The sequence below is a fragment of the Aplidium turbinatum genome, chromosome 14 (assembly GCF_918807975.1).
Source record: "Aplidium turbinatum chromosome 14, kaAplTurb1.1, whole genome shotgun sequence".
Taxonomy (NCBI): Eukaryota; Metazoa; Chordata; class Ascidiacea; order Aplousobranchia; family Polyclinidae; genus Aplidium; species Aplidium turbinatum.
This window is the reverse complement of record NC_137485.1, coordinates 9,777,092-9,788,981: the sequence shown is the minus strand read 5'-3', so window position 1 is coordinate 9,788,981 and position 11,890 is coordinate 9,777,092. Positions and strand designations below refer to the sequence as shown.

The following is an 11,890-nucleotide window of genomic DNA, read 5'->3' as shown; positions in this document are numbered from 1 at the left end:
GTATTAATAGAACACAAAATTTAAAATAATGATAAAAAACAGTCGCAATTGTCATTTTGCAAAAATTTTCTTTAAGTCGTACTGTTAGCAAAATTATTCCTTTCACCAAGTTTTGGAAAGTCAAAGCATTCTAGTACATTGTTCAAAGCACAAGAGGAGACTAGAACCAGGGTTGGCTGCAACAATATTCTTGTCTTCCTAGAGTTTTGTGTAAACTTATTTTGAACGCAAAGAATCACAGCTAAACACAGATACAGTCTTGTTGTATTACTGCTTTATTTTCGGACTACTTTTCGCCGCGACATGTAAAATTAGTGCAATTGTTTCTCGTGTTTGCTAGGAAACTAATTCAAGAGTTGATTGGTGGTACAAAACATGAACATTGCGAGTAAAATGTTTCAAATAGCTCGAAGCTGAAGGTTTTTGTCTGACTCTCTTCAGGAGCTATTGTCAGAATAAAGCTCCTGAAGAGAGTCAGACGAAAACCTGCAGCTTCGAGCTATGTGCAACATTCTACTCGACTGTAGATTTAGTAGATTAAGTTTTTATCCAGCTTTAAGAACAAGTTTGTCTCAAGGGAGTACAAAATTGTAACTTGATTTATTTGCAGCTGTTCATATGTTAGAGTTGTCGTAAGAACAGTTTCTTTTGATACAGTTTGAAACTGAGTGTTTTCTTTGAAAAAATCATGACTAAAGCGGTTTGCGGAATGCATCTGATTGTCTGCATGTGCGCATGCATGATTTTCGTCAACAGCGTATCCTCGCGAAAAGGAAATAATTTACATCAATCCACTAGAAGTGATCGAGAACTTCTAGACAGCGGAGAAGGCAAAACGCGAAGCAAAATAATTGAACCCCAGTCTTGCGAAAAAGCAACTATCCAATGTCAACACGACAAAACATGCAGAGAAGCACTGATTGGACTAAAAGCTAAATGTGCTGTAAGTAAACAATAAATGCTGTTGATATTAGGCTACAAAAAGTGCTCAATACCAAGCAAATGCCAATCAGAGCAAATTACATCAAATCCAGTTACTATTTTCTTTAAATCTATAAAGCCTGTTTCACCATTGCTCGGGATGAACAGAAGGTCCTTATTCAAATAGAATCTATAAAAATTAAATAAAATTAAATAAACGTACTAACCTGCACAGTATCATATTGAAATGTGGTGCCAAAGCTTTCATTTCCTCCAGTAAGGTGCGAAATATTTTCTCGAGACCAAGCGCAAAAGCAAAAAAAATTAGTGTCGAACACTGGAGGTATTGTTTTACGATGAAAGCTAAACCAATGTTGAAATGAGTTTTTGGTCCCTTTCACACCATCGAGGCAGTAAGTCAAAAAAAACAAATTCTTATCATTAGTATATACTATATCAAAGCATTAAAATATTAATTAATTAATAAATAATAAAATTAATTAATAATGTATGTTAATTTAAACGCTTCTCGATGCAGTTTGTATGCTATTCAAGTTTGCATGGAATGGCCTTCTCATAGTTTGTCAAGTAAAAGCAAAAAATCTGAATCAATTTCGCAAACGATAATTAAAACTTATATATTTTAGATCAGCGAACGACCAGCAAATACAAAACTAAAAATCAAAGCCAATGATCTAACCTTAATATAATAATCTAATAACAAGCCAATGATTTAGATGTATTATATTTAATGAAATTCTCAAATTAATTCGATTAAATGGTGCAATGTATAAGAATATAGGTTAGTTTGCAATTCCCATCGCTTGTCTCTGTGATTGTTGTGGCCACTGTCATATACAATTCGGTTACTACGTCACAGACATGGTGCCTGTTTTAATGTTTTATTATTGTTATCGCATTTGTAACGAGTGCGTGTGTCGTTAAAAAGGTTGACGATATAAGTTTAAAGATGATTTTCAGCCATATATTCTATTTAAATAAAGACCTTCTGATGATCCCCAGTAAAGGTGAAACAAGCTGTACAGGTTATTCCAAAATAGTAGCTGAATTTGATGTACTGTAAGTATTGTAGGTTAACCTGAAGCAGTGGCGTAGCCAAGGGGGGGGTTTTGGGGGTTACAACCCCCCCCTTTGGCACGCGTGTGACGTCACGATATTGAGAATGATGCTTTCAATCTAAAAAAAAATTGCCTAATTTTAAACAAAACTGCATTAAACGAGCGAGTTTTGCCAATACCAAACATTCAAACATCTCAGCCAGGAATTAGCAACAAGAAAACACAGAGACTTAGCTTTTTTTTCCGAAAAATGCCGAAGAAAACATGATCTTATCCTTTTGCTATGCTACCGGACAGCACCATTTTACAGGAATATTCGTACCCACATTTTTGTTGAAAATGCTCTCAGAATGCACCAAATTCAAAGTAATTTTTCAAAATTTTCTGGGGGAGGCCCCCCCAGACCCCCCGCTGTTGGGTGGTCAAAACCCCCCCCTTTCAAAATTCCTGGCTACGCTACTGACCTGAAGGGCTCTAATATTTTAGCATCACACGCCAAGAAGTAACTGGTTAAGGGCAAACCTCCCCCGTCAAACTAATCTAAGTACCAAAACTGAATCAGATGTATTTTTATTACATATTTTAGATAAAATTAATAGGCTACTTCATTTGCATTTCAAATGTGGCCAGTAAGTATCCGAAAAACTAACTTTTCAGTTACTTTATTAAATATTCGTTGCAAATTATCAATTGTTGTTATTGAATTATAAATAAGTTTTGTCATTTGGTATTCAAATGCTGCTTTAAATCTATTTTTTCTACAACTAGTGGTTTAATGCTAGAACTAGTAACAAGTTTTGCAAGGTGTTCCAAGTTAAGCGTGACCATTGTATTAACTTCTCAAGATAGAGAAATAGTTTAAATGGCTTCTGAGAAATGGTTTCTTAATCATGTTTTGTCATACAAGTAATGAACTTGTCAATGAGTATGAAGTAGTATTTGATTTATTACATACGTGATGAAAACCGAAAAGAAAATTGGAAACACCGTTATATGTAAACCTTGATTCTGTTTAGGTGAAAGTTGGACGTTGTAACGCAAAAATGCGGGACTTGTCAATATGTGCCGAAATTATGGATAAACTGGCAAAATCAGTCTTCAATTCTAGCCAGAAATGCAGTTGCGAAAATGTAAGTCGGGTCTGTTGGTGCAGTGAAATTCCCATTTCTGAAAATGACTTTCGCATTACAATCTGAGTTGATGATTGAAGTAATTTCACAAAAATTTAATGCAAATTAAAAAAAAAACAAGCAAATTGATGAAACTTCTAACAAACTGTAACGTTCATAAACACATGTAAAATGTTAGTATTGCAAAAAGATAATAATGATGACGATGACGATAATGGTAACGATAACGATGGTCGTCGTCGTATGAGGCTCTGGGGCCGAGGGTCTATCTTTTTACCACCCCAGATTCAAGATGTTTCCGGACTAAGCTGGAAGGCTACCACTGATGATAATGATGATGATAATGATGATCAAACATCTCACGAAAGAACTTTTTCAAAACTGCATAATCCCATTTGTGGTTGCAGAGTCAGAGCAGGTGCGCACGAATTTACAAGGCTGTCTACAAGAATCCTTGCTTTGGTAAGTGATCGCATGGATGATTACAACCAGTTGTTTTACTTAGTGATTATTTAAAGTGCACATCATTGAAGGCGTTGATAGAAACTTATGCACAAGAAAGACGAAGGGACGTGCTTTTTCAACGTTTCGATAAATGCCTATTATTTATTATTACTTGCTACACATTTTTGCATATCCCATAGTCTGTCTCCTGCAAATTTTTCTGGACACAGTTGGTCAATGTAAAGTTAGTTTCATGTTGAGTAGCCTAAGCTCCAATATGGTTCTGGCAACTTCGTCCAGCGTCTGCAGACGTTCAAGAAATATTAAATGGACTAATTTTACTAGCTGGGTAGTTGGTTCAATTTTTTGCCATTGCTGTGGCGGGGATGTTCTTTTCTCTCTAATCTTGTTTGACGTATGGACCAAAATTTATTGAAATCAAAGCTCTCGTATTCTTTTGCTCTATCAACGAACGAAGTTGATGTCAAGCAGATAAGCTACGTTTGGTTTCAAGACCGTTTTACTTGACTTCAATTTCTAGATTTGACTTTAACAAATTGGTTCAAGAATTTCAAGGGTGATTTGAAGTGTAAGAAGTTAACCAGTTCTTGATTACAGCTTTTGGTTTTTGTTATTTCAGCTTCTGTACGATTTCTGCGCAAAAAGAATATGCTACCAAGAATAGGTAAGAACCCAGGCAGCCACCGTTTTTTTTTTGCATTGGTTTAACGTCTGCAGACGTTCAATCAATGTAAAAAATGATTACTTTGCTGTCTGGGAAGGAGTTGTGACTTGAATACAACTTAATTTAGTCATTCAAATCAAAGGAATTTTCCGTTTCCATCTTATGATATATAAATATTTCCAAACACAGACCCATAAACATGCAAATTTCTAACTTTGATTGATGATTTCAACACTGTTCACTGCGTACAGTATCTTAGTAAACACAAGACCTAAATAGAAAATATGTAGGCCGATTTCTTTCCTAATTTAGCTTCAACGTTTAACTCTTTTTAATTGCGATTTTAACAAAAGGTTTTAAAAAACAACTGTAAACAATTTATTGTTTGTTTATTATAATTATTGTTGGCGATAAGAAACTAATGTACATTTTGAATCATTTTCATTATTTACTGAATATCATAGATTAATATACTTCTTACATGTGGCTTAGCTTGACTAGACTGATCAATGTAAGTATGTTTTCCTAAGCTCTCAAAAATTAAAGTTTTTTTTTTATATAACCGTCTTCGTTACAGAAGCCATTTCTGTTCATATCCAACCCAAACCTGGTTTTGCGATCAAAACTAATGACATCATAGAGAAGTTATTTGGTTTCGTTGCTATAAACGACTCTCAAAAGATGATGCAAGTTGTGACGTCACAACCGAGCTTGAAATCGATAGAACGGAGTACGTTTGTTTCTGGCAAAAAAAAATTAAAAAAAAGTTCTATCCCTATACACTAATTTTTATTTTTTTAATGATCGTTTCAAAAATCAATCTCATCTATTTGTGACTCCAGTGTCTTTCTCCTTTGAAAAATGACTAATGAGTAGTGTTCCGCTAAGTCAATGTAGTCAATTTGTTTTTTCAGAGCTTTTTGGCGACATCAAACGCAAACTAATGTTGATTTTGGTTGCTCAGAATTACTTTTCCATAATATTTACAAACAGTGTGCATGCGCCATAATAGCTTAGGTCCATTCAATGCAATAATTGTACCTTGGATACTGCAATTATACATCATCGTAAACTATGATTCTTATCTTCTCAGGTGAACCACCATCCGATACCGAAAACAATGCTGCACATCGCAGCATTATTGCCCAAGACCAGCAGAGTTTGTCTGCTCAAAATCCAGCACAAAAATTTTCCACCAATAAAAATGCATTGTTATTTCGTAAGTCAATCATTCAATGTACAAATCAAGCATGTAGCCTAATTCAAGTTAAATGTCGAAGAAAGCAGTTGGTGCGAATCTTATCCTACATGAATTCTGTGGTAACATACGTTAGGTCTGCTGATTACAACTTTGATACGGTTAACTCAAAAGGCTTGAAAACGTATTTCTTAACAAAGTCCAACTTGATATATCACAATGCAGTGATGGAAGATTCCAACAATAAACTAGTTTGTTCTATCGCCTTTCATTGCTGCTGCAAGAGTGCAAGTATGCTATGGATTATATTTTGTTCAATAAAGTGAAATCGCAAAGTAACACAGTAGCCTACCGCACACAAAAATATTTAAATGTGTATCCTTCTCATAAATGTATGTGGTAAAAAGAATGTTTATTTGAAAGCGAAATATTCAGAATATCTTCTGACAAAACCAATATTTTCATAGTTGCAATCACAACTGGCGTGTTGGTTGTTGTTGTTGTTGGGTTTGGATCAGGACTACTCATATATTTCGGGTGAGTTTGATAATAAATTCGACCTAAGAAGTCAATCGACATCATAGCCGTACGAGCCAGGGGGGCAGGGGGGGCAGCCGCCCCCCCTGTTGTTTCAAAACGTCGCGAATCCGGGAAAAATCTTAAAATTATTAGGGCAAAAATTGCTATATAAAAAGCTACAAAATTGCATGAATTAAGAAAAACTATAAATTAATATCTTTTACCTATCAAACTAAGTACAGCCTCTTGTTTGCACAAGAAATGTGCCGCAAAATTTTCATTTGGCACACCCGTACTGATGTATTGTATTGCATGGTGATCAAACTATAGTATGAAATGCATTTAACCAACTGCATCATGCCAATTTAGGCAGCCACCAAAATATGTCTCTAATACTTTTGTGAAACTGCCCAAATCAAAACACAAAATTTGCTATATAGCTAATTTTATTAATTTTCACAAATGCATCGTGTTGATTTGGGCAGCTAAAAACATGAAATTATTTGATGAAACTGATTAGTCTGTCTGTTTATGCAACTGCCCAAATTAGCGTGAGGCAGTTTACCCAAAATGAACAAATTCATTAATTTTTCCCATTTACATAACTGTATCGTTTAGATTAAGGCAACAAAAAATATGAAATTATCTGATCATAGTCTATTTATAAAACTGCCCAAATTGGCTTGATGCAGTTGCCTCGCATCAAAATGTACAAAGTCTTTAATTTTTTTCATAATATCCATAAATGCATCATCTTGATTTGGGCAACTACAAAACATGAATTTATATAAATCTGGTGAATAGCCTACCGGTACTTTTACAAAACAATTCGGGTGGGGAGGTCACAGTACTTTTTCAACCATAAATGGACATAGCTAAGCAACACCACCACAACATTTACAAAAACATGTTATACCTGTTAAAAGTACTGTAATGTTAAGGTGTTGCTTAGCTTTGTTTGGTTACTTTTATAAAAAGGTTCTGCTACTATTCGGCGAGTTCCCTATTCGGCCAGAGGCAGAGCCTTTTTCGGCGAGTTTCCTATTCGGCGATTTTTTGAAAATCCAACGACGCCTTCTGCAAATTCGATGATTGAATATTATTCAATATTCAGACATTGAATCAATGTAAATACGAACTGTTAGGCTAATTGGGTTCTTTGAATCCTACGTCACCGTCTGTATGCAAACTTAGAATATATTAAACTTACCGTAGTTATTTTTGTCATCAAATTACCCAGCCTACAGTAGCGCACCCAGAAAAAAAGTTTGGGGGGGGCTAATTCAAAAATGTCGGCCGAGTGATTTGCGACAATAGTGACAGTGACAATAGGCCAATACCCATCCCTTGATTATATTTAAAGGCACTCACAGCCAGTAGTGTAGCCAGGAATTTTGAAGAGGGGAAGGGTTTGACGGCCGGCGGGCGAAGCCCGACGTCGTGTTCGCCTAAGACGACACCCAGCGGCGGGGAGTCTGGGGGGGCTCCCGCAGAAAATTTTGAAAAATTAGTTTGAATTGGTGCATTCTGAGGAACATTTTCAACAACAATGTGGGTATAAATATTCCTGTAAAATGGTGCTGTCTGGTGGCATAGCAAAAGGATAAGATCATGTTTTCTTCGGCATTTTTTCGAAATAAAACTAAGTCTCTATGTTTTCTTGTTGCTAATTCCTGGCTGAGATATTTGAATGTTTGGTATCGGCAAAACTCGCTCTTTTAATGCAGTTTCGCTTAAAATTAGGCAAACTTTGTTTTAAAGACATAAAGAAACTGAAAGCATCATTCTCAATATCGTGACGTAACACGCGTGCCAAAGGGGGGATGTTGAAATCCCCCCCCCCCCTTGGCTACGCCACTGCTCACAGCCCACAACCCACCGGTGTGCCGATACATCAGGATTCGTTCTCTCAATCAGATTAGAAGTTGGCCTAGTGAACCCCATGCTACTAGCACCATCAGCTTCCTCATCCCTACGTCCACTCTTGCAATCTTCTATAGATCTCGACGTTTTCGTCATGTATGACAAAATAGAATTAGATTTTCGTTTGCCAACACAAATAAGTGCGAAAACAACAACTAGCACGAAAACACTTTGAAGCAAAACACTAAATTTGTAAACAATAAATTTAATATGGACGTTTTTTTCTACTTACAAAACATTCAAATTTAGTTCGTATTTTCAAGTAAAGTCCCAGACGCCGTCTTTCTGCTGAAACGTCGTAAACAGTTTTACATGTCCGTGTGATTCGGCATTGACGTACCGTACGGTACATCGGTACGTATGTCCACCAGACATTTGACCACGAGAGTACAGGAGCATCTGAACTTTATAGGGAGTTAAAGAAAAGTGCCATCAAAGACCATATCATGGAATGTTCTTTTTGCTCTGATCGAAAATTCTCTGCCGACTCATTTAAAATTTTACGCAAAGACAAATCCCAATTTGACACCAAAATTTAGGAAGCACTGTTAATCAAACGCTATAACTCAAATTTAAACAAACAATTATTTGCTGGTCGAGTCCATTCTCTTCAACATTTAGCCTACTTGATGTATCACCTTCCCCGTGGAGCAAGTTTTTTCGTAGGTAGTTATTTATGTAGTTGCCTTTTCCTAATGTAATTTTACCTTCAAGAAGTTGAAATTTATTGCATTTTTATAAATATTTTCAGATTCCTGATGAGGGCTTAAGTTAAACCGAAAATGTTCAACTGTTAAAACTATTTTTAAGTTAAATATGTAAAATATATTGTTATAATGCTCAGCCCTGTTGTATTGTTGTGTCTTATTCATACCTAACCTGTAAGCAAAATGTATAGGCTAAATGAGGAACATACAAAAACTTCATTTTTAGTGGCGGGTTTGGGGGGGGCTTGAGCCCCCTTAGCCCCATGCTGGGTGCGCTACAGCCAGCCTAACTATATTTTTAGAAGTAGTGCTGCCGGACCTTTTTATTTTTGTACTAAAATTCGTATCATCAAACCTACTTTAATTGATTGAACAAAGTTTATTTGAACAGAAGTAGTATGTCTGTGTTTTATTACATTTAATTATAATTTCTTTATTGTTATGTACTTTTTTCTGAATCCGCATGGTCACCCTGAGCCGGTTTCCTGCAATGTTTATTTTTCTGAGTCTTTTATGACATCACAACTGAATATGTAAGTGGCCTTGTTTATTATTTGTGGTGTGTAAAACAATATTTGTTACTCCTACTTACCATGCTCTTCAAAGATGAATTCATTTGTTCTATCTTGAATACTTTGGTAAGAAGTTCTAACTAGCTGGTGATCAGTGGCGTAGCCAGGGGGGGGGGGAGGGGGGTATTGCAAAGAGCGAGTTTTGCCATTACCAAGCATTCAAATATCTCAGCCAGGAATTAGCAACAAGAAAACATAGAGAATTGTAGCTTTATTTCTGAAAAATACCGAAGAAAACATGATCTTATCCTTTTGCTATGCCACCGGACAGCATCATTTTACAGGAATACTCATAACAACATTTGTGTTGAAAATGCTCTCAGAATGCACCAAATGCAAAGTAATTTTTCAAAATTTTCTGGGGGAGGCCCCCCAGACCCTCCCACTGCTGGGTGTCGTCATAAGCGAAACACGCCCTCAACCCCCGCCCTTTCAAAATTACTGGCTACGCCACTGCTGGTGATCTTGTTATGTTACTTTTTCACTGTTATCATCAGGGATAGTTATCATGCACCGCATACATTATATTTGGGCAATTTCTATAAAAGCGTCCACATTTGGGCAAATTTACTTTCTGCCCCCCCAAAATGCTTTGGTCTCGTACGGCTATGATCGACATTAAACCAACTCCGCTGTATTCAAATCAGCATTTGCTTTGTTTGGTATTAAATCACGAGTTCTGGCTTAAGTTGGTGTGTAAGCTATTTATACATATTGTTTTATACTACGGATATCCATGCTTTTTGGCCAAAGAGCCACTGCATGCTTCCTTCTTCTGGGGAATGCAATTGGGAGTTGTTGCTTTTTCAGAAGGCAACGGAACAGTTATAAAATTGTCTTTGAAACAGGGCGTTGTCTCGACCTTGACTTAGGGAGATTTAATTCGGTTGAAAAAAGGTCGATGGCAGATTAATTTAAATCGGCTGTTAGACAAATAAATCTGCAATGTCATTAGGAATGATTTCGTCTAAATAATATCTAAGTTAGTTTAGCCTACTGATAGTTTTGCAATATTTAAAACCAAGAAGGTTTGTGCAATTTTGTCTGAACTGCATTAGTCTAGCTAAATTCCTACAATTGCAGATTGAAACGAAAAGCAAAACAAGCAATGAAAACTGTTACTATGACTTGAGAGTTTCAACAAGTGGACTTTGTAAGTTTGTGCTAATTTCGAATTGGATACTTTTAATCGCGAAAAATAATTTTTAAACAAAATATTTTCTGCTATAAAGAAACCACAAACAAAGTGGCTATCTACATGCATCATCATCCAATGAAACTAGATATCAGTTATTTGATTTGGTTGCTTGTGTTAGAACTGAGTGCATTGATATCAACTTTTGAGGTCATTTCCGAGTCAAGTGGACACCAGCTTAAAATTTTGTATGGTTATCTCTTTTTCTATGTTTGCATGATCCATAATAAATTTAAAAAATTTATGCTAATGTGGTTTTGAAGACAGCTTTTGTCACTTGACATTTAATATACCCTGCATCTTTTCAATAATTTAACTTATTTTTTTATTTTTAGAGATGTAATTGACATGCAACACTCGAATCTCGAGAAACACCTGAAAGAATTGTTGTGATACAGTGTTGGACACGGGAGTGGTGCTAGTCCGCCCAGTCTTTCGGTCCAATATGTTAAACTTTTGACAAGCGGAACCACATGTATTGAGAAATGTCGCCTGATAGAAATTCGATATATTTTAGATATTTATTTGCTGTGAATATTGTCTATGCTTGTATTCAGATCGTAAATACAGAAACGATTTTCTTTCTGAAGTTTTAATAAGTCATTGCAATGATTGGTGCCTTCTCCTTATGAAAGCTTTGCGACCATTTCATCGAATGTTTTTTGCGAGTGATCACAAAATAGAAAAGATAAGAGTCAGAGGAAGTTAGCTCGAGTCAGAATATTTACGCAGGACGGTTCAAAAGGAAGTATTTATTCTTACTAAATTTCCTATTTGATTCAACTTTTTATAAACGTAATGACTTAAACATGAATAAATAATGGCGTAACATGTTTTATAGCTTAAATTTAATTTAAATATAACGCGAGTATCAAGATAAAGACGTGCTGTACTTGTTAACTTCAGAATACAATTTAAAACTAAAAGGAAAATACCTGAAAAACCATACTTTCAGCAATATAAGACACGTTTATTGCCTGGAAGATGAAAATTAAGGTGTGAAATCATTGCAGCCCTTTCCATTTATTGCTGTATGCAGTGCTTGGGCGTCCATTAGACGACCTGGGCAGTCGTCTAGGATGCAGCCTTCAAAGGGACGCAAAAATTTCTTTTTCTTACAGTTTTTTTTTCACTTTTTAAAGTTTTTTTTTAATAAATATGCCTTTATGTTTCGAATTATGTCATACGAATTGCAGGCCTGTTGGCTACTTTACAAAATAATAACGAAAAAATCGCTCTGATATATTAAAACCACAAAACTCATAACTGTTACTGTTCACTTCATACAGTGAAATGTTGAGTCAGTGGAGGCGCAGAAGTTGAACCTTGCCTAGGGTGCAAAATAGCCTTGCGCCGGCCTTGACTGTATGGTGTATAGGCTATTTCTAGACAAGAGAGAATGTCGTTAACCAGCAAAACCCACCGTTGTTCTGAAACAGTTTGAGGTAATATTTACTTGTCTACAGTCTGTCGTCGCTTTTCTTCCTTTAACAAGCGACATTGTTGAAAAAACTTTA

At 35.8% G+C, this 11,890-nt stretch overlaps 1 protein-coding gene across 1 annotated transcript; it reads left to right on the top strand.

Moving 5' to 3' along the window:
• The first annotated feature begins 632 nt into the window (after positions 1 to 632).
• LOC145783710 (uncharacterized) lies at positions 633 to 10,952 on the top strand. The gene is made up of 9 exons (XM_082595599.1): positions 633 to 943; positions 3,017 to 3,130; positions 3,538 to 3,592; positions 4,215 to 4,259; positions 4,837 to 4,989; positions 5,353 to 5,478; positions 5,925 to 5,994; positions 10,262 to 10,331; positions 10,709 to 10,952. Exons 1-8 carry the CDS (start codon positions 689 to 691, stop codon positions 10,308 to 10,310), a joined length of 867 nt encoding a protein of 288 aa, XP_082451725.1. The 5' UTR covers positions 633 to 688; the 3' UTR covers positions 10,311 to 10,331; positions 10,709 to 10,952.
• The last annotated feature ends 938 nt before the right edge of the window (positions 10,953 to 11,890 follow it).

Excerpts from the sequence above, each read along its gene's own strand:
- LOC145783710 (XM_082595599.1), top strand. The coding sequence starts at position 689 with ATGACTAAAGCGGTTTGCGGAATGCATCTGATTGTCTGCATGTGCGCA. Across the intron at positions 3,131-3,537 it reads AGAAATGCAGTTGCGAAAAT|AGTCAGAGCAGGTGCGCACG; the intron begins GTAAGTCGGGTC and ends TTGTGGTTGCAG. Across the intron at positions 4,990-5,352 it reads CTTGAAATCGATAGAACGGA|GTGAACCACCATCCGATACC; the intron begins GTACGTTTGTTT and ends TTATCTTCTCAG.